The sequence below is a fragment of the Berghia stephanieae genome, chromosome 4 (assembly GCF_034508935.2).
Source record: "Berghia stephanieae isolate SIO BIC M18660-M18661 chromosome 4, UCSD_Bste_1.3, whole genome shotgun sequence".
NCBI lineage: Eukaryota > Metazoa > Mollusca > Gastropoda > Nudibranchia > Aeolidiidae > Berghia > Berghia stephanieae.
In genome coordinates, this window is record NC_088363.1 from 51,056,645 (window position 1) to 51,079,421 (window position 22,777).

At 33.2% G+C, this 22,777-nt stretch overlaps 1 protein-coding gene across 2 annotated transcripts in view; it reads left to right on the top strand.

The window, feature by feature from the left end:
• The window catches only part of LOC144970771 (ubiquitin carboxyl-terminal hydrolase 48-like), a 30,558-nt gene extending 9,065 nt beyond the window's left edge, over window positions 1-21,493 (top strand). For both annotated transcript variants that reach the window (XM_078910776.1, XM_078910777.1), the window contains exons 7-26: window positions 197-318; window positions 634-742; window positions 1,187-1,320; window positions 2,409-2,558; window positions 4,235-4,359; window positions 4,760-4,870; window positions 5,409-5,527; window positions 6,333-6,411; window positions 6,769-6,923; window positions 7,304-7,350; window positions 7,953-8,093; window positions 8,754-9,792; window positions 10,466-10,647; window positions 11,086-11,199; window positions 11,881-12,005; window positions 12,678-12,868; window positions 13,603-13,752; window positions 14,243-14,368; window positions 15,379-15,430; window positions 15,897-21,493. In XM_078910776.1, coding sequence (XP_078766902.1) covers window positions 197-318; window positions 634-742; window positions 1,187-1,320; window positions 2,409-2,558; window positions 4,235-4,359; window positions 4,760-4,870; window positions 5,409-5,527; window positions 6,333-6,411; window positions 6,769-6,923; window positions 7,304-7,350; window positions 7,953-8,093; window positions 8,754-9,792; window positions 10,466-10,647; window positions 11,086-11,199; window positions 11,881-12,005; window positions 12,678-12,868; window positions 13,603-13,752; window positions 14,243-14,368; window positions 15,379-15,430; window positions 15,897-15,949 — 3,324 coding nt within the window. In that variant the 3' untranslated portion in view covers window positions 15,950-21,493. The remainder of the gene's footprint in view (window positions 1-196; window positions 319-633; window positions 743-1,186; window positions 1,321-2,408; window positions 2,559-4,234; window positions 4,360-4,759; window positions 4,871-5,408; window positions 5,528-6,332; window positions 6,412-6,768; window positions 6,924-7,303; window positions 7,351-7,952; window positions 8,094-8,753; window positions 9,793-10,465; window positions 10,648-11,085; window positions 11,200-11,880; window positions 12,006-12,677; window positions 12,869-13,602; window positions 13,753-14,242; window positions 14,369-15,378; window positions 15,431-15,896) is intronic.
• Window positions 21,494-22,777: the final 1,284 nt, after the last annotated feature.

A 22,777-nucleotide genomic window follows, 5' to 3' on the forward strand; every position in this document is an offset into this window, starting at 1 on the left:
AAGTGAGTTAACATTGGTTTACCTTTTGGATTTGAGAGCTTGAAACACAATTATCACAGCTTACTTTTTTAATGTATATTTTAATACAGTGACAGACAAGGCGATTTAAAATTGCACAGGGAAAAAGCATGTTAAACATCACCGTCACCATCACTTTTTATATTATTTCACATTCCATATTGCACATTGTTTTCAGGATGCTCAAGAATTCTCCAAGCTCTTCCTCCAAGTGTTGGAAAGTGCCCTGTCCAGCACCATCCCAGGCAAACAGAATGTGATAGACCAGCAGTTTTGTGGTCGTTACCATTATGTCACTGTGTAAGTCTATTTACATATTCCTTCCATTTAAAAAGCAAAGTTATGAAAGAATTTATTTCCAGTGGTCCTCCTTTGATTTTATTTTTGTATAACACGGATTAAAATTTTCTTCTTTTTTTGTTTTTTTCTTCATTATGGAAGATAAAAAACTTTTAAGATCAATCATTTTGAAGATAAAAATGGATCATCGATTCATGTAATTGCCATCAGATTTCTTACTTTCTTTTATGTGAAATTAGTGTATTTATAAAGCCTTTGTACTGTGCTTAAATATGAACCTGTAATCCCCTCACTCTCTTTTTATTATCCTGTCAGATGTCAAAACTGTGGTAGTCAGTCTGAGACACCCGCCACTTTCTATGAGTTGGATTTGAATATCCGTGGTCATTCATCACTAACAGCATCAATCAAGGATTTCCTTAAGGTCTTTTATTACCTTTTTTTTTTCACTGATTCCTTTGTGTAAAAGACTAATTTGTAGTAATCTTGTTTCTTTTCTAATCTTCTTTTCCACAACTTCAAATTTTGTCGTCTCAATTTTATTTTAAATGGTATTTTTTTTAAATTGATAAATTTAAATGTTTGGGGTGCATTTGTTTGATTTTAAAATTGTAACTTTCGTTTTGAATATGCATAGCCTCCATACTGAACTGGTTTGATGCATCACAAATTATGAAGATAGAAGGTAAACCCTATTAATGATGAGTCTGATGGAGAATATGTTTGATTTGTTCTCATATTTGCAACCATTTTGAAATGATTTGACAAAATACTGTACCCTTTCTTTTTATTTATATGTTTTAATGGATATAGGAAAAATTCACAATTTATATTTTCTCTGTTTCAATGTATACTGTAACTATTTCAGAAAGAGAAATTGGAAGGAGATAATCAGTACATGTGTTCCAAGTGCAACAGCAAACAGAATGCAACTCGTGCCATTGAGTTGAAAAAGCTTCCACCCGTTCTCAATTTGCAGTTATTGCGATTTGTTTTTGACAAGTAAGGAATAATTTTAATTTATAATCACATCTAAATTTAGCAGTGTAGTTTACCATTTTTCTATTTCTTTGTGCTGATATCAGGCCCGTAAATCTTCCGACAATTGTTGGATTTCCAATGGTACGATTTTGCTCGATAAATTCTTTTAAGTGCTGACATTAAAGAAAAGGAAAAAAAAGTAAAAGTAAAAAGAAAATTCGTAATGTCAAAGATAGAACCAACAAAAAAGAACATGAAAGAGTTTTATTTCGTGCCTCGAAAAAATTGGTTTTTATTCTGTTTCAAGCGCTGACTTTAAAAATAAAAAAAGATATTTTCTTTGTCACGTCAAAAACAAAACAAACTAGTCAGCTACGTATATTATCATTCCATCTTGTCAATAATCACCATCTGCACCTCCGCTGGACGTGGATATATTCACTGCCTACTATGCCACAGGCGAGAGGGAGAGGGGTGACAGTGTCCTGTCGCAAATCACCGAGCACATGCGTGGTCAGTTATCAACACACAGCGTGTTTCTCTCTTTTTTTTTTGCTACCGACACACACATTTTTCTGGTTGACAATCTCCGTTCATACGCTTTCTTTGTTTCCGTTTGAAAGTCAACAGGAATGGAATGATGAGTGCAAAATAAATATTTTTCTTCGAAAGGTGATTGACTGCTCTCAGCAGAAGTTTTCTTTCCTCACGACCATGATTGTTTAAATTTTTCTCTTTTTCCTCCTTCACACACGACTGCACCTCCTTCACCTCTTGTTCTTTTTCTTCTTTTTCTTCTTCTTCTTCTTCTTCTTCTTCTTCTTCTTCTTCTTCTTCTTCTTCTTCTTCTTCTTCTTCTTCTTCTTCTTCTTCTTCTTCTTCTTCTTCTTCTTTTCTTCTTCTTCTTTTGTCTCATATATTTGGCTATAAATTCAATTTTCAAAAACTAAATCATTCCAGCATATTATAGTTTTGAGGAAACAGATTATATATTTGATATAGAAATAAGTACAGAAGTTGCATGGTTCTCAGGATGTCTGAAGCAACGTCATTGCAACTTTTAAGTTTTATTGTAGTATGATTTAATATATGTTGTCTTTCATACACAGAAATAAAGGCCATAAAAAGAAATTAAGCAGTTTCATCCAGTTTCCGGAGACCTTAGACATGAAGCCATTTCTTGGCAATGATGTAGAGGAAGGAATGGCAGTGTATGAATTGGTGGCTGTCTTAATACACAGTGGTCCCACAGCTAACAGGTGATGGCCAGACTTCTTTTATTTTCAACCCTATTATGTTACATTAATAGCATTTTTCAGTAGCGTTATATTCTTGAATCTGCATCAAATTAAATGATTGGTCTGTAAGAATTTACTTAAAAGTGGAGTACATTCTTCGTAGACTTTTGATCAGGTATGATCAACTTTGCAATTTTTGCAGAGCTCTGAGAGAAACAGTTATTAGTTTAAAATGTCAAAACCGTGCTCGGCATTGTTTTTTATTATTTTATTTAATTGAAATTTTGTGATTTGGAATGGCATCCAAAGGTTGTTCTAGATGGTAAATACACTACTCCAATAAAGTATCACTCTTTCCGTTTCTATCCTTTTGATTTTGCCACTAAAGATGGGTTTCATTCACATATAGTTTGATTTGACATGCAAAGGAGATGATGAGACGATAAGCCTGTCATATCAATCAAATTATTTGGAGGAGCCCATTTAGAGAGTTTGCCGATGATGTCACGCATATATAATCCACGGTTGCTTCCCTTGAAGTAGGACCATTGTAACTTCCGATTGCGTTGTTTACATTGGGAACATGCACATAGAAATAAGTGAAGTTAATAAAATACCAAAAAAATTATAAAATTATCCAACAATAAGCCAGTCAATGGATAGTAGGTTACTATATATAAACAAGATGTGTCGACATTCATGTGGATGTCGTGGCAGAATGGGTAAAGTCATCTGTCCTAGAAGGCATGTCGCTGTGTGTTCGAATCCTGGTTCCGCAACATTTAAAAAAAGTTATTTCTACAGAGCGTTGCAAACCAGCTCCAATCTCAAAAAGTGCATACTAAAAGAATAAATAAATAATAATTTTTTTTAAAAACAACATTCAGAGGGCAATCAAATGGTCAGATAGAAAAAAATATAATATGAAATATCTTGCTCAGAAAAATATAATCGAGGTAAAAAAAGGAAGAAACAATCTCGTTAAGAAACAACAATATAATCAGAGACATAAACAAATAAATAAATAAATAAATAATCTCGATCAGAAACACGTAACGAATCATCAGAGAGAAAAAATTATTTTAAAAAAAAGAAATTTATGCTCACAAACGGAACATGGCCAAACAATAAAGGAGAAAAGAATAGACTAACACGCTCAAAAATAAAAAAAGGACAAAAATCAGAAAGAGATGCTGTTATTTGTTGTTGTTTTTGTTTTTTGTTTTGATGATGATAATAATGATTATGATGATTATAATAATAATAACAACAATATTAGATGGCTAAAATTGTGATGGTGCGTGATTGGAGGATAAGTCTTGACACCCTTTGTCCAGTTTTCCGAATTTTATGTGACATGGATCAATCCCATTTTGGTCTCCATTTTGAAGAAATCTGTTCCGTAATCAAGGGACTGAACCATGTAAAATGTCAAAAATAAACTCCCTTAGTCTTTACCGCATAATCTATATAAGCCTTCCCCCACCCCCTGGAAACTGTTTGATGATCTGGACTGCCAATGAGCTCTTCCTTCTGTCACAAAATCACCAACAAAAACTTTATGGTCATTACTTGATTTATGCAGAGCTGATTTTATATATGAGATCAATATTCATCATTTAATTGCAGTGAAAAAGAAAATATATCAGTCCATACCGTTTTTTAGACTTATTCATGTTTCTATTTCAAATCCCCAGTGGTCATTATATCGCCCACATAAGGGAGCACAAGTCAGGTGTGTGGTATAAATTCAATGATGAGGAAATTGAAAAGATGAAGCAGTGGAAACTTGAACTGGGGAAGGAGGACAATATACAGCTAGGTAAGCCAAATTCGTATTGTTTCAAGTTGGTATAAAGATACCTTATTCCTTGACTTGAACATAAATGGAAATCAGACAAAATTTGTTCAGTTCTTGGAGACACGAGAGAGTTAGAAATATCACTTTTTTTTTCTTTTCTTACTGACATTACCTTGTTGCTTGTTGTTTTTTGTATGTTTTTGTCTTTTTTGTTTTTTCTTTTTTTTATTATCCATTGCTCGGTGGTATAAGAGCATGAAATTTAAAATTTCTTTTTAATGATAATAAATATAGTTAGGATAAGAGTGGGGGGGGGGGGGGGGGGATTTTTTTCTCATTATACATTGGCTGTTATTGTTATGATATGTTTGTCATTTTTTTGTTTAAAAGGAATGATTTTCGATTTCATATCTATTTCCAGTCTCACCATCAGAAGGCAGCACAGAGAAAGCCCCAAAGGTCACCAAAGGTGTTCATTCATCTCGAAATGCTTACATGTTGGTGTATGCACAAAGGGAACAGTCTCCAAAAGGTATGAAGATTATTCTTATTTAAGTAGGATGCTAGTGACAGCTGCAATGCTCCATTTTGTAAAGTAATGAATTTATCATTTTGACCCAATATTGAAAAACTGATTTTAGTTTTTAATTGAAATTATGTGACTAATGACTATGATTATCTTTTCACTCCCCTTTCAGAAAAACAAAAAAACAAATGGTTGTAATATTAATGATGGAGGTTATTCACGCTTTGTTCCAATTTTGATTCTATGTTTGTGCAAAATCATAAATCTAAACAAAAAATGTTCCAGTGTCCATAAAACTTGTCAGTAAGAATTAAGCTCTTAGGAAGATAATAGAAATCCATGTTGTGAATTATTGTTGATTTTGTATTCCAATCACTAACTGAGTCACATATTTTACCCGGGTAATGATATTCTCAATTTTCGTGTTTTTTTGTGGTTTTTTTTTTCTTTTTTTGGGGGGTGGGGGGGGGGGTTTATAATGGAAAAGCTGCTTTAAAAATATATCCCCATTTATGAAAGCATTTTTCAAAAAAATTATTTCCAGGAGAAAATAGTAGTGAGTGTCAAGACTTAGCTAGTCTGTTGCCAGCCTCTGTCAGGGGTCATGTGGACAATGACAACTTGCAATTCGAGAAATGGATACAGCAGATGCTTGAGGAACAGGTATTGTTTATACTAAGATTAAAAAAGAGATTCATTTCAATGTATTTGGGTGGAAGCTCTTGGTCTCTCATTATGAATCAAAATGATGTTTTTTATGGACGGGTCACATCTATTATTAAGTACTAGTATCCTGCCAGATCACAAACCCAAACACTGCTGGGTGGAGAGAGAAGTCAGAGGAGATAAACGTCTGTCACTACCATGGGCATGACCAGACGGCCAAGGCCGCTCTTTCCGTTTGTAAAATTTTACCGAAATTGTCATGTGCAGAGCAATATTTGTGTCACACAGATTACTTGGTCTAACTAAGTTGCTGGTGTTTACCTTGGTTACCTCTTTATTCTCTATAAAATGATAAAAGTAATTATCTCAGTGGTGACGGCTGATATAAAACTTTAGTAAATCACTCGTTTATTCTCTCTTAAAAGCTAAATCGAAACGTGGGAAAAATTTGTATCAAAGAACCTCATTTATTTGTTCTTCAGACAAAAAAGAGTCACTTCCTGTGTGACACAGGAATATCAGTCTTTGTTGTTTATCTAGTGATACCGATCGATGGTCACTACCTGGAATTAAATGTGGTCTGTTATCTTTATTGTGGAGTGGTCTACCGTTTATGCTGTCAGCGCATCCTAAAAAGTATTTGAGTAAAGTATTCAAATATTATCACTTGTTATTGTGGACTGAAAAGCTTATAGTGTTAATACCAACCATTTCAACAGTTTACTGTCTCATTTACCTTGAATTAAGTTGGATTGTGTTATGTTTTCTTAATTATCTTCTTGCTCTTAATTCATGTCAATAGAAAGATAACATCAACAAGACCAAAGAGGAATACGAGGAGATGAAGATCATTTATAACGAGCTTCCAGTAACAAACCTAGGTAAGATTTGGGTCATATATACATTCTTAGTTCTATACTAGCCCAGAAAGTCCTCAAATATGTTAAGGATGTATTTTATTGAATCTTTGAGATATGTGACAGAATTTTCGGTTATTATGTAAAGCAATGTATGCATATTGCAATATGGGAAGCTCGTGCATATGTGTCAGAAAAGATTATTGACGTTTTTAAATCTACAATTCTTCCTGAATGTTTTACAGTTTATTATTTGGTTTTGGAGAAATCACTTGTATAATATATGTTTATTTCATGATAATGATAATAATCACTAACGTTGCCTGCTCCTCCTTCACAATTTAACAAAAATAATATATTAATGATTATTTGTTTTATCAGATGATTCATGGGAATGGGTATCAACTGCATGGTTGTCGTCATGGCTTGCCAAGCCAACCCAGATGGAAAAAGTAGCCAATCGAATCCCACGATGTCCACATGGGAAAATGCTGGCTGATGAAGTCATCAAAATGAAGTGCATATCTGGCAAAGGGGTAAGTCACCGATGTTTGTTTTTGCTTTGACTCAGTAAAATGTAATTCACAACCCTTGATTTTATATAATTTGGTGGGATCAAGAGCTAGTCCAATTAAAAATGAGTTATAAATTTAGAGTCTTTTGGACAAAGTCTGGGGGCTCTTTGTCCGAATGCCCTTTGGAAAAGTATTTTACACACATACTTCATCTTATGGGAGATCCTTTTGGTGTAAAGCAACAGCTTCTTTGCCTGAAAATTTTACTCATACTATGTTAACATATATGCAGTCTACCATCAGATGATTTTTAAAGATTGTAAAGCACTTTGAACATGGTGTTTACTCTCGATACATTTCATATAAAATGATTTTTTGTTTGTTTGTTTTTCCTTTCATAGGCAGCAAGTTTATTTTCAAAGTTTCCCATTGATAGGAGATACAAAGGGTGAGTATTCACATGAAATCAGTGAGTAACAATTCTTCCAGTATTTATTTTTCATATTTTCAATTTGATTTCACAGGTCAAAGTTTGCCAATGTTTACAGCCATCTGGAAGGTTTTGTTTTGGGTTTTTTCACCCTACTGAAATGATTTGATGCAAATCTATCATCATCATCATCACTATAAACATTATCTTTTTTGTCATCATCGATTCTGACATTATCTGTACTATTATCAGCATTATTGAACAGATTCAGTGATCTCAAATTTCAAACCTTTATTACTGACAAAGTCAAAACTTAGACTCTTGCTAGTTATATAAATGGGATATTTGTTCTGGTTCTCTTTTGAATAGCTTACAATTTAAAAAACAGCTTAATGTTAATAAATTTACATCATGTCAAATTTTACAGTCATATAATATCAACCTTCCCAGCTAGAAGTCAGTTCTGGAGCCGCAGTTGACCATAGGTATTGATCATATTTTGTACCAAGCCAAAAGAGAATATTTATTTAGGCATTGTATATTTCTAATTGTGTTAGATCTTTATGATATATAAAAATTTTCAGTTTTATTAGTGATGTTTACTTTAATTTCTCTTTCAGTCCTTTATTGTTATGTGAGACATGCATTCGAAGACAATGTCGGGAGATGCGTTTTCGTAGGTGCATGTCGGAGGATGATAAACTGTTTAGCATGACCAAAAACATCAAAATGAACCAATACAATCTGCCTATTGATGCTGGGTAAGTTGTACTTCTTGAGGTTGATATGTTGGTCTTGAAATTTGGAAAGGTGTTGAATACATTTTAGGAAAATAGAATAGACTTTTGGTTGGTCTTAAAGAAAGTTGACTGTTTTTGTTTTTTTTTTCTTTTTTTGTTGTTTTTTTTGGAGATTGCATGGATTTTCTTAATAGCATCTACAATAAAATATATTGTCTATTATTTATTCAGCCATTTCAGGAATTGATTTTTTCAACATCATTGATTAGATTCTTTTCTTTTCTATGATATGAAAAAATATAAGCTCTAGAGAGCGGACTTAAAAAGAAGAATTTCTGACTGGAAAAAAAAAAGAAAAAGAAAGAAAAACAACAATGGAATGGGAGAGAAAATATGATTTTTGGTTTATGAAATAGGACATCAGATTCTTGGATAAAATCCAAATACGATTTTACAGCGTGCAAATGGTATGATTTGTGTTGGTGAAGTAATGTGCTTTTAATGAGAAGTGTTAGTAGGTCTTTTTATATGTATAATTGTTGTTAATTGAATCATAAAGAAATTGACCAAAAATGGCAGTTAAAAGAAGCAATATAATTGTGCAATTACTTTTTAATTTTCCTAAACCGTAACATTTGTTGCTTGATTTATTAATTTTTTTATTTTTGCTTTGAATTTTAGCGAGGATTACTTCTGGGTCAGCACAAAGCATCTCCGTAGTTGGAAGCGATTTGCTGTTCAAACTATCTCAAGCGAAGAATCATCCTCACTCCCTATTTCATCCCAATCTGAAGTGCCATCCTCATCGTCATCACCTCCGTCATCTTCCTCCTCATCCCCATCATTACACCAATCAACAACAACAACATCACCATCTCGTATCGTTCATCCTACCTCAACTTCATCAGAACCACTTAGCACATCAATGATTAAACACTTGGACTTCATCAAAAACAATGATTCTCTTTGTGAAAATGGAAATTCATCAGGGACAAATTCACATTTTCCATCAACAGATGACGTTTCCTCATCTTCTCCGTCTAATAGAGATGAAACATACATAACTTCAAATCAACCCATCATTTCATCTTCGCCATCTAATGATAATTCAACAAATCCAATGGCATCCTCAAGACATAGTCATTCACAACAATCAAATTCACATTCACCCTCAGAATCAAACAGTAATGAAAATGTATCCTCTAGCTCATCCTGCTCAAATAATGGACTTGCAAATGGTACCAGTAGTAGTAGCGGTAGTATTGAAGACTCTAAGAAAGAACATTTGTATAGTGAATGTAAATTTGACAGACAGTCAGTTGTGAACAGTTTGTGTGATCAGTTTGTGAATGAAAAGGAGAAAAGGATTGATGAAGTTTGTGGTGATTCTTGTAATTGTGAAATCAAAAATCATTCTTGTGATGGGAGAAACGTTGTTGTAAAATCCTGTAATGGGCAAAGCTCCAATGTGAAAGATAAAGACGAAGACAGAGGAGATGAGGAAATGAAAGAAGAAAAAGGAGATAATGATGAAGATGAAGAGGATGATGAGGATTTGAATGAAGTGTTCAATGATGAGATATTGTGTTCACATGGTAACCTTCGCATTGATCAATCTGGTCGTCGTCTTGTAAGGAAGGAGGTGTGGGAGAGGCTTCTCTACTACTTTCCCTACATCCAATCTTTCACTGCTAACTCGCCTATGTGCCATGTCTGCTTGGTAAGTACCAACCAAAGTCCACAATGCTCCTTACAGAAATGCGTGATGACCCTACAAGACCAACTAAAGGTCTAAGAAATTCAAGATTTTGATTTTAATTTGTTGAATAAGTGAATTATTTCTGAATTTAGAATTATTTTATATTTTAGCTAGTGATAGGTTTATCAGGCAGGCACTTCAGTACTCCTTGATAGAGATAGAGAATTTTTTAAAGATTTATTTTCTTTTTTTTTAATCAGTAAGATGTTCATGGACAATTATTTCATTCAAAAAGTCAAGAAAAATACAAATAATGTAATTATACAGGGTGTATCAAATGTTGTTTAAATCTACCTTAATGAGTCGAGGAGAAAGAAAATTAAAATTTATTTATAAACATGCTGTTGTCTTTGTGAGACTTTGGGAGTCATTTTGCAAGGCACAAGGATAGCCTACTGCTGGGATTTTCTTGTAATTATTCCTCTTCTTTTCTTTTTGTGACCCAAGTCACCGATTATCAAATCTCTCTATCCTTTTTTATTGTCTACTATCCTCTTTTTCTTAGGCCCTGAAATGACCTAAAATTTTGGAAGCTGTAATAAACTTCTAAAGTTAACAAACTAAACTGAGGAATATTAAAAACTGAGCTGAGCTCAACTTTCTGCATTAAAAGATAAATTTTATTACATTCTAGGCCTCACAGCAGCATGAGTTGGATATGAAGAGGTCAAGGAAGCTGGCAGGACAGGGGCAGAAGGATCTCCTTCAAGATCTGTACCATTCCCGTAATCGTCCAAAAATCCTGGATGTCTGGAAGGGAAGAAAAGCCTTCATTGTCAGCATGAACTTTGTGGAAGGCTGGAGAAAATTTGTGAAGTACGATCTATTTTGTCTTCTTTTTTTTTTCGTAAAGGGGGTTATGTCTGAGTTCATGGGGATGTTTAAGAGTTTGTTGGATTTTTTTATTTTTTAACTTACAAAATATTTGCTTCAAAATTTTATGTACTTTTGCTTGAAAGTCAAATGGCATTTTATTCGTTATGTCAGTGTTTAAGGTGAAAAGGTAATAAAAAGGCCAAGAATTAAAGGTTCATATGTACTTGAAACAGTCTTGTGTATCGAGCACCTGGTAAAAACAAGTAAAAGGGACTCTCTTTTTTTAATGCTTTATTAGAAACATTGATAATTGATTTGTTTTGTTTTGTTTGAAACAAGTTGTATTAAAGATCTTCACTTTCTGTTTGAAAAAAAAAAAAATTCTCGTGTTAGAATTTTCATATTCTTAATCAAGCTATATCTTTTGTATCATTTCAGACATTCTATAAAGCTTGATTGCATCCTTGAGATTGTCAATGCACCACTGCTGTGTGAACACGGGCTGTTGCTCTACAAAGCAGAAGATATGAACACTCTGGACAGTGCGACAAGGTATGAGTATTTCATTGTTTTTATGTCCAGGAAGGACAAGTTTGATTATTTTAGAATTTATTTTTCCTTACTTGTTTTTGCACTGGGGTATGTCTTTTTTTTTTTTCTTTCTTGCTTAGACCCCCAGCCTTTCTTGATCTGATAGGCAAAGTAGTTCTATTGCTGGTTATATTCTTTTTTTTTGGTTAAAAAATAAACATATGTCTGGTCCATTTTTCCTATGAATTGCTTGATCATTCAATACTCGATTGTTGAATGATTGGTGAAAAATCTCATCCTCATCTTGGATGTGATAAGTGGGTAGTTTTAATGAATATATCAGTATCCACACTTCAAACAACAATGGTCATAAAGGGAAAATCCTCAAGTTAGCATCCCCATCACTTGTCTGAGCAGTGCATAGTTGAGTCCTTGGTAAAGGCTCTTTATTTACATTTTTTTTACCATGCTCAGGTGTAGAATGAGTTCCTCGCTGTTAACAGCATTGTTTCTATCTGGGAAAAAATTGGTATATCATCTATAACATGAGTATGTTTAGTTGATAAAGTGCCATATTTATGCTAAATGTTTTGTTTTTAATCTTCATGTTTACATGGGGCTTGTTTAACCACTGTGAGTTATAGGTTCTCTAAACGTTTCAGAACTCAGATTCACATATAAATTTGAATCCAATTCACCCAGATTTACACTGGTATGGGAGGAGGAATGGCGAATTCTCATCACTTACTTTCAGTATGACGTGGAGATTCAGGTGCAACAGGAAATCATTGATGAGACTGGAAGAATCAGATTAAAAACTCATCCTGGTGAGTGATTTTAAACAAAAAAAAAAAATATATCAGCCAGAAAATAATTTTTAAAAAGTACCTTATACAGAATATTTCGGGCTTAAAACCCTACCTAAGCCAATAACTAAGACAGCTAAAACAGTAATACTTACAATCCAGATACTGTTTACAGACCAAAACTTCTAGCAGCCTTATTATTTACTTTGACCTGGTGAGTGATATTGTTTTCCAGTTTTAAAAGATGACAAATTTATATCACATGTCATTAATCAGGAGTTCAGTGCATTAGTGATTTTGTTAATAGTCAAGTTACAGTTCACTACTGGGACTTCTGATTCCAAAGAGGTAAAAAAAGGATTGTTAAATGAGATCGCTTTCCTGCTATTGGTGATTTTCCCATAAATAACTCACTTTCATTACACATTTTTTAATTTTTCAAGTAAGAGATTTGCTTGCTTAAGCCATTTTTTTTCTTCGTAGAAAAGTTTGTATATTGTTAAGCTGGAAAAATATTGAGAGTAAAATGGCTCAAAGATGGTGTGTGTTTGTGTTTTTTTAAGCAGGTTTGTTATTATTCAAAATCAGTGTTCTAAACTTGAAGAATCTGGGCTTCTGTCAGTATTGACATAGCTATGTTTATTTAACCCTCCTTATATTATATTCATTTTCTTATTATATTTACCTCTCCAGACGTGTGCAGCACCTGTCTTCATGAAAGACTGAGACAGGAAGAGGAGGGAAAGTTTGTTTTTATCTCTCAGACAATTTATGTACGCAAGATTGTGGATGGTTCCATCTTTACACTACAACAGAAAGGGGACGACTCAGGAGGAGATGGGAAGACAAAGGGATACAACTACGATCCAGAGTTCAGTGCCCCAGTAAGTTATTCAACCAATGGTTTGGCTCCTTTGGTCAATTTAAAGCGCTAAGTACCTGTTTGGTCAATTAAAGCACTATAAAAATTGCTCTTTATTATTATTAATATTATTATTATCATTATTATTATTATTATTGTTGTTGTTGTTGTTGTTGTTGTTGTTGTTGTTGTTGTTGTTGTTGTTGTTGTTGTTGTTGTTGTTGTTGTTGTTGTTGTTGTTGTTGTTGTTGTTGTTGTTATTATTATTATTATTATCTATTTCCTCCTTATCCTCATTTTGCTCAGAGGTGCCAGAAAAAATTACTTGTTACCCTTTTGATAGAATCAAGTCAAATCTTAATTAAGCACAGTTATCCATTCCATTCATTGGCAGTTGGACATGAAAGGCTAAAAAAAACTTTATTGGATAATGAAATTAAACTCAGACTGTTTATACAATGCTCTACCAATGGAGCAAATTGCCCTGCATTATATTGAGTCACTGTGAGTGACCATATGTCATGTATTTTTTAATGAAGAGGTTATATCAGATGCGTCATACAGCAGCTTTACTTTTGAATGCTGTAAAGGGGTTCGATTTCCTGTTAGTAATGGTTTCATGAATTTTTTTTTATGCGCTACCTGCTTTTAAGTTAGTGCTTTTTGGCTTAAAGCTTAAAAATTGAATTATGGTGTTTGTTTTTGTTTCGTTTGTTTTATTAAAAAAATTTTACTCTCTCTTTTTTGTTTTAACAGAAGCATGAAAAGTTGTACTCAGAGCCTCCAGAAAAACATGTAAAGCTTGACCCCTCCATTGCCAGAAAAAGTTCTCGTCATCGCAAGACAAGAGGGGAGAAAGAGGTCGTTGTGTCCTCCAGTATGACCCTCAAGGAGTTCAAGAGGAAGGTAAAATGATTGGATCTTGATTTTAAATCCCTATGAAAATATTTTGGACTCATCTGTTCTTGGTACTTTGGGAGGATGAAATGATGTTGGGTTTATGTTTTGTTTCTTGAACCAAGAAATGAAATATGTAACAAGTGTTTGATTTAATATTAAATTTATTGCAGTTCTATTTATTTTTAGATGAGTAGGACTGAAAAATTGCACTTTTTGTTTTTTATTTATTTAAGAGAGAGAGAGAGAGAGAGAGGGGGGGGGGGGGGGTGGTCAAACACATGCAGCTTGTTTTGGTTTGGACTTGAATGCTTTAACAATTTATATAACTAATACTTTTGTTGGGTCCCGTGAGTGGCAGCCTTACTTTACTGTTTTGCAATTTTGAGCTCTTTTCATCTCATTTATTTCTACAGATGTAAAGAAATTAATCAAACCTACCATAGAACGGTTGACAAATGAATTATTTTTCCTTTTCCTTTTTTTTTAAATCCAACAGTTGTACACATTGTTTGAAGTTCCACCTTATGACCAGAATCTGTCTCTTGATGGTCGCATTCTGATTGGGGACGAATCATCCTTGCAGGAATTTCGATTCTATCCTCAATGTGTCATTTTTCTTAAGGTATGTAGAGTCTTTTATGAATTCTTTTGTTTCAATGCAAACAGGTCTACCAATATAAATTCTTTTTGTAAAATGTGTTTTGGTCATCTTTAAGCATGTATGTATATGTGTTTGATGTCACAATATAATGAAATCACACAACTGACGTGAACGGGGAAAAAGATAATGACATAATTATTTTTTATAAATACTTCTTTAATAAAAATGACAAATATTTAGTGTCCAAATAATTGGATGAGTTGTTTTATATTTTAAATAGATTTTAAGGAACTTTATCAAAATACTGATACGCCATAAATTTTCTTGTGATAGATTTTTTTTTTTTTTTAAATATTATTATTATTATTATTATTATTATTATTATTATTATTATTATTATTATTATTATTATTATTATTATTATTATTATTATTATTACTATTATTATTATTCAAATTTGAGATTTTTTTTTTTATTATTATTATTATTATTATTATTATTATTATTATTATTATTATTATTATTATTATTACTATTATTATTATTCAAATTTGATATCTTTACTTTCATCTGACTAATCATAGACAAGCAAATGAACAATTCCTGAGTTACTCATTTGGTTTGGACACCAAGTTGAAATTCCATAAATCAAATCTTTACATAGTCCTGCTGTGTGCTGCAGAGATATGAAGAACCAATAAGAAGATCACGAGCAACGTTATTGACAACAAAGAAATTTAAACATGCACCAAAATAAACAAGATAATAAATGAGATTTTTAAAAACAATTGAGATTGGCTTGTAAGCAAGCACCATTGCCATTGCCTCACTCAACACTAAGATGGGTTCTTTGTGGGAAGAGGAAAAGAGTAAGATGGCTTGGAATTTGGAGGAGAATATGGAAGAGCTTGGCAGAACCTAGCACAGAGTGAGCTGGGATTGTAGGAAAAATTTGTTTGGGCCTTATGTTCGACAAGGAACAGAGGTTAGATCATGATGATTTTTTATTATTCTTTTTTTATTTCCCTCAGGCCGATGAACCAAATGCAGACCCAACAGCTGTCCATGATGATTTTTTGAATGGTAATAAACTTTTTTTTAAAATTGTCTTATTTTGTAATGGGTAGATGTTCAGTTAGATTTGGCAAAAAGTGCTTGCGTCAGACTACTGTTCCTTCCGACCAAAGAATGGTAGCAGTTTTTACTAAAACCAGGATAAATTCAATGGGGTCTATGGTTGTGAAAGACTGCTCAAGGATTAATATCAGTTCTTGGAACTCTTTTTTTTTCTTTTCTTGTGATCTTGAGTATTTTCAAGGCTCTTCCCACCTCATCCTATCGCAGGCAGGCTTCAAAACGTGCATATTTGTTTTTAAATAGCAATAAGCAACGAGTCGAAAATAGTCTCCAATTAAACATGTTGAATTTTTTTGTTCAGCAAATAGCAGTCAGGAATACCTGTATTTGAACTTTTTTTTTTGAAACAGTTACTAATTTCCATATATTCCAGCTATCATTTTACTTAATCGTTTCATCTCTCTTTCTTCAGTCTCAAGTCGACCAGAAGAAGGATTCAAAGGGACAAACTTGATGGGCCTGTGACTTGAAAGTGGATGGATCATATCAGTTTTGTTATGCTCTATATTAGATTTTCTTCTAGAGAACTGGCTGGCACTGTTCACACATTTTATATCAATTAGTCATTTATTAATTTATGAATACATTTTTTTTTTTTTCTTTCTGCTGTTACCATCTGCCTCAGATCTAATCTAGGTTTTTGTAACATAAAGTGGATGAGTGTCGTGAAGTAGGGCAATTTTCAAAGAGAGAAAAACCTATAGTGATGTGGAGGCTGAAATTCTAGACCTATTAAAATAAATCATTTTTGCCTTAACTGTCTTGGCTACACTACTGTACATATTATTTGAATGATATTATTTATTTATTCTGAGTAATCGTGAAAGCAATTTTGAATTCAAATAAGACTCCCAACGCCACGTTCATCAATCCATTAATTTATTATTATATATTTTATTCTTTCGTCTTTTGATTGATACTTCTTCCTCTCCAAATTGTGACCTTCATTCAGAAACCTTTAACCCTCCTCATTATATATTTATAGAGGTCTGGTTCAAATGATATTCTACTTGGAACTGACATAAATGTACCAGTAAGCTTCAACGATGTGTTCACGTGTCTTTTTTTATTTTTCTGCTGTCAAATGTAATTTTATTTCATTTGTGGGTAAATGAAATTGATTGTGATAATTTATTGACTGCATGAATGTATGAAAGATAATGGAATCATAAGATGATATTTATGATGGTTTTAATCGTGATAATTTAAACTGTAAAGGGATTTTAAGGGTATATGTTATGTATAAAATGCAGCTGACATCATAACTGCTTCTTGTTGCTTTCCTATAATCAGGGAGGTGATCAGTTGTCACTAAATTCTGTCCAATAAATAATAAGCGTTTAATGTTACCTCTACAGTTGCATGTCAGTTACAATGATTTCTTTAGTTTTGCTCGCCAGCAGTGGTTAGCATTGTACAGGACTGCATACAAAACTTGTCAGGATCAATTGAGATATGTCAATTCAATTGGTTTTTGTGTACTTAGCTAATGAATTGTGTAATTAATTTTTAAATATTTTTTTTGTATTATATGATGAGGAGTAGATAATCCATCCAATACAGGAATCCGCTCTAAACTCAAGCTTGTCTCAAATATGATAAACCATATATTATCTGTACTCCAATTTGTTTTAACTTTATAAATAATTATTTTGTAGATAAATGAAATGATGTAGTAAAATAGCCGTCATATCTTATTAAAACATTATTGGTAGAACTCGTCATAGTCCGAGACAGCAATTTTAACTCACCCACTTAATTTTTTTTTTAATTTTCCTTTTCCTTGAGGTTTCAATTGCAGAAAATGTTCATGGTGATTGTTGGATTTCTTATTATGGTAGGGAAAGGTTTTCTGTCCAGGACTGGTAGGTTCTTTATCAATCCACATCCTAGTTGTTTCTTTTATCCGTGCATATCATATGGCCTTTTCATGTGGCTTTTGACATTTTTTTTATTGGGATCATTTGGTCTCAACTTGGCCCTGCCTGGAATCTTGCTGAGAGGAAGTTAGTCAGATAGATTTATCTTTTTGTGAGAAATGGTATTTTTATCCTTGTAAATCATCTCTCTTAAATATGTTTATTTGTTGCTTATTGATATTTACTACACTCCAGCACGGTTTCCTCGAACTCATTTAAATGGTCCGAATTTTCTCCTTATCATTATTTGTTAATCCATTTCTTTCTCTAACTAATTTTTACCTCGAACACAGTTTCCTCGAACTAATTTCTCTCATCCAATGTGAAAAAAAAATAATGAAAGGGTTTTTTTTAAAATGCGCCCAGTGATTTCAACCACCGATGATTTACTGTGACATTTACAGTTAAGTATGTGTTTATCATGTATATCCATCTACACTGCAGGTGTGTCTATATACATGCAGACACTTAAAGACACTCACACACTCTATCAACATTTCACGTAACCAACACCTCTCTGCTTATTCTTATAACTTCGTCATTCATTCTGGTTTTAATGTCACACACCATGATTCGCTAATGATTGGCTATGACGGTAAATGAAGGTTGTGATATAGCAATCCCCCCCCCCCCCCCTCTATATGCACACCAACAGCTTGTAACATGTCAAGTATAAAGTTATCTCCCTCAACATATCAATAAAGTAAATGAACAATAAAGTTCCCTTTTTCACCATCAAAATTAAATTTGTCTTAGGGTTCATTCCAAGGGAAGACTGAAATAATCCAGATGTCAGCTGTAGCACAGCGCCACAAATTGAGCTAGGGAGATATTTTTTTTCTCCTGAAGGCCACATAACACGATGGATTTTCGAACTAGGTATCTTTCTGGTACATAGCAAAGTCCATACCGCTGAGCCTCACTGCTCCCCTGCCTCCCAACCCTCCCCAGAAAGTCGTTATGGCAAGGCACAGTTTCCTCTTACGTTTTCGCCTGTCCCAAGGAGTTCAAAGAAATCGTGCTGGAGTGCATGTCACTATCTGAATATACCCCTCTTGGCAGGAATTTGTGTTGGTCTTTCAGTGAGGTTTTCAGATGGTCTCAAACTAGGCACACAAATGGATTACTTTTGAATTGACGTCTGTACTCTGTTTGAACTAACACCCTGTCTTCTTTAAGTTTTTCTTCATATCTTTTACTGGTGCTGAAATGGCCTTAAGTGTCACAATTGTCATAAAACATGTGAAAACAAACCTATAGAAAAAAGACAAATTAATTGGTGTATGTTTATATGGCCTTTTAAACTATAGTATTTAACTTAAAACAAAAATATCTCAACATTGTTTATCAGTTGATATGATGTTCATGCTCTGTTGATTTTAATTTTATATTCATTAATCAAGGTTGTTTCAATTTTTTTTAAAAATCTTTTTGCTGATGATAGGTTGGCATAATAAATAATGCTGAAAAGTCATATAGCTAGGGGTAAGTGACAGATTGGTAGCACATTCCGTGGTAGGCGGACAAAATAAAAAAGGAGCTAGTAAGACTTGAATGACCACCCAAAGAAAGTTAGGGCTACTGGTTCATATATTTTGAGATTCAACTAACCAGCAAGTCATGCCAAATACTTTTTTGCCATCCATCTGAAATTTAAGTGATGTATTAATGTTTTTAATCTGTCTATAGCCAACCCCAGATATAAAATTTGTCGGCATTATAATGCACTCCACCAATCCTATGCCCTTAGCTAAAGGATTTGTAACACAATGGACGCACACAAACCAACTTCTTTTTTTTTTTTTTTTTTGTATGTTGTTCAGATGGAAGATCCAGGTTCGAGTCCTACTCTAAGCAGCGCATAATTGAGTCCTTGGAAAAGGCTCTTTACTCACATTCTCTCACCCTACTCAGGTATAATATGAGAATCTAGCTGTTAAAACGTTGTCTCTGTTTGGAAAAAAAACGTAATATTATCTAACAGACGTCATGTCTCATCTCAACCGTTAAGTGCTGCTCGTGGCTAGGGACCCCTTGTAAAGCACTTTGAGCATGTTTAGTGGATATTGCGCTATATATTAATACTTAAGTTTTTTTAGATATTTTTTTTTGTGTGAAGATAATGCTTTTTTAAGGTTTTAAAGTGTCAAAACAATATTCAATATGTTATTTAACCCATGACAATGGTTATTAGAATCTCACACTGTCTAAATGTGTATTGTAGGGATTTACCAAGATTGTTTCATTTCTGGTTGTAATTCTTCAAGTAAAGAAAAACACACATTCACCTGTCATGCATACCTCACGAGTATATATCGCCAATGATCAATGTCAGTCACTGGCATTTTTGATCTTTTGTTCCTTTTTTCAGTTTTGTTTTGTTTTGTTTTTTCTTAAGAGGGGGGGGGGGGCTATTTGTTTTGATGTTGTTTTAAGGGGGTATGGTTACTTTTACCTCAGTATGTGTCTTTTTATTGTATTGAATGATGTTAATATCTGAAATACATTTTACTTGCTCTTTGCTGCGAAAATCACGGACAAAGAACTTTAGTCGCAAAAAAAAAAAAATGTTTGAATTTATTCTCATCAGTCCTACTTACAGCATTATGATTTATAGTCTTGGTTATTCCTAGTCATCCACGTGAAATTCCAGTCAAGGTATAATGAAAAGTTAATGGGCTTTGTTTTCTTTGAAATCAAATTCCCCATTTACAAACGTTAATTGTACGTAAAAATTAAGTGAGGGCAGGTAGGTGGAAGATGGAATTCCCATAAGTATAAAAGAATATTGGCTTGGACCAGTGGATACACACACACATTATTTTTAGCCTTTCCGTTAGGCAGTGTGTTCTAGAATGAGGTTTTCTGGGGCCCTTACTGCCTGGTTTTTACTGAGAGGGAAGAAGATTGATTTCTCTTTTTTGTTAGAGAGGATACTTTTTTTTTCTTGTAAATCATCTCTTTCCAACCTTGCCTGACAGAGAAATTAACTTTTAGCCTCTCAAAGTCCCTTAAAACAAACTTTTAGGAAATATGAACAAAATCATAAGGTACAGCAGGGTATTATCATTATCATCATCATTATTATTATTATTATTATTTTTATCAAGCTAGTGACATTATTCATTATCATCTTAAGTGGTAGGAATTCTAGATTGCTTCTCTTGGTACGATTTATACAGGCTTGCAATCCATGGGCATGTGGATTAATCAACATCTCCCTTTTACCCAAATATTCATTTATCCTTTGAGTCCCTGTTCTGTGATAGGGCCATTTTTGGTTTTGGCTCGAGTTATTCATTATACATATGTGACATCAATACGAGGTTTTTGATATAATGTATTTTTTGTAACCATTTGAGCTTATCCCTCATAGTGGGGATACTGTGGCCGTGTTAGTGTGGGATTGTGAGGTTGATTCAGACCAGAAGGGAATATACAGATCTTGAATCTACTAATGATATCTGTTGATCTCTTTTCAGTCTTCCTTTTTTCACAGGTGCTCAATAACTAAATATAAACCTTGTGGCTATCTTAACATTTTCCTTTTTTACTGGCGCTAAAACTCCGCAAGTACCGTAAAACATCTAAAACAAAACACAAATGATTCTTGAATCATATTGAAATTATTTTATATAAACTTTGATCTATATTAATATTTCGAGTTCAACATTTTATCAAATTTGTTTTTGATCATATTATTGTCCCCTCTTATTAATAATTCTTATTTATACTGTGCTACATGCATCGTGACACCATGTTGTTTTAATTTATATGTCTACCACCTTGTATGTTTATGATGATATTTATTGTCGATAAACAGTGAACACAGATCACTAATATTTATTTTTGTATGATCTACTTATAAGCATATCTGTATCATAATGATATTACACATACTTTCTTTGCAATTTGTAATTGCTGCTACTTCACCTCAATTCATTGATTTATGTATAATTATTATTATATATTAGCACTTAAAGACCTTAGCTTTTGCATACTAATTAGTGTTCTGTATTTTTTTTTCTTTATTTTTTTTTTTTTCATTTCATAAAGCAAAATAAATTTGCGATACATTTCTAACTTCAAATTTCCAGTTTGATTCTTTTGAGATGAATAGTGTTTGTTTTTGTTTATTTGTTGTTATTCGTGTCAAAATGCGTTTTTCTTCTTGCATTATTTCGTAAAATAATGTGAGCTTTTATAGATTGCAATATCCAGTAAAATGTGATCAAAATGATTCACAGGGGATCCCAAGCCAACAACACTTAACATGAAGGATAAGCTATGATGCCTGAAAGAAACTGCAAATTATTTTTAGAGAGGTAATCATGTTACAGTCCTGGTGGGACTTACTTTTACTTATTTTTCAAAGAACTCAACTTTGTGCTACGGCGGCACTGCCCTCATTAATTGGGAACTGAACCATGGGACTACAGCATAAGTTGAATGTCGTACCACAAGACAACAGTCACACAAAATGTACTCGGCTCCTCAGAATTGAAATTACAGGTGGCAGGCTGCTGGATCTACTATTGTAATTGTATTAAGTTATTTTTTCTCCTTGAACTAGTTCCCATTGTCTTATTTATTCTTGAACGCCAGTGACCAAAGAATATTAAAGGCATTGATAACTATTTTTTTTTGTCCTAGTTTTATTACACTCTTATGACCTAAAAGTGTCAGGTGCAGTTTAACCTTTAAATCCACTGTGAAGAAATTAAAATTCAATAAATCGGGTGCAAAAGGGAAGGCAGAGTGGAATGGTTGGGGAAGAGGTATAACCAAATTTTAATAATCTAATGAGAATCGAGAAGCAAAATATTCAACTGCTTATTAGAGATCACATTAGTTTTTTGTTCATTTAGAAATATTTCATCATGTCAAAGCTTATCCATCCACCCCTTGTAAAATAAATTAATAATCCTATGCCAGGACCTTAGGAGCCATGGTTACCAGTTTTCTTGAAGTATGACATGAGACAGTGACAGCGAGCGGTTGGTGGAGCCTGTTTGACGCAAGAACACCAAGTGAACCTCTTCTGAAGGACAGAGTTTTTATGAAGCAATATTATATATACTATGTAACTGTCTGTTCTGAAATGAAATAGATTTGCTTATATTTCTTTCTTTTTCTATTTTCTTTGCTGACCTCCCATAGTGGGCAGGGAGGTACATACTGCTTCTTCTATCCCCTTATATCTGTTTTCCAACATGCGTTCTGTCTTTGTCTTGGAATGAGATTACTTGGTTTTGTCCTGGTTGGGAGGGAAACAGTCAAATGCATAGTTATTGTTTTGGGAGATGATATTTTTTTTTCCTTGTAAATCATCTCTCTATTATGTATTATTGTATTTGTTATTTTGAATGTATAA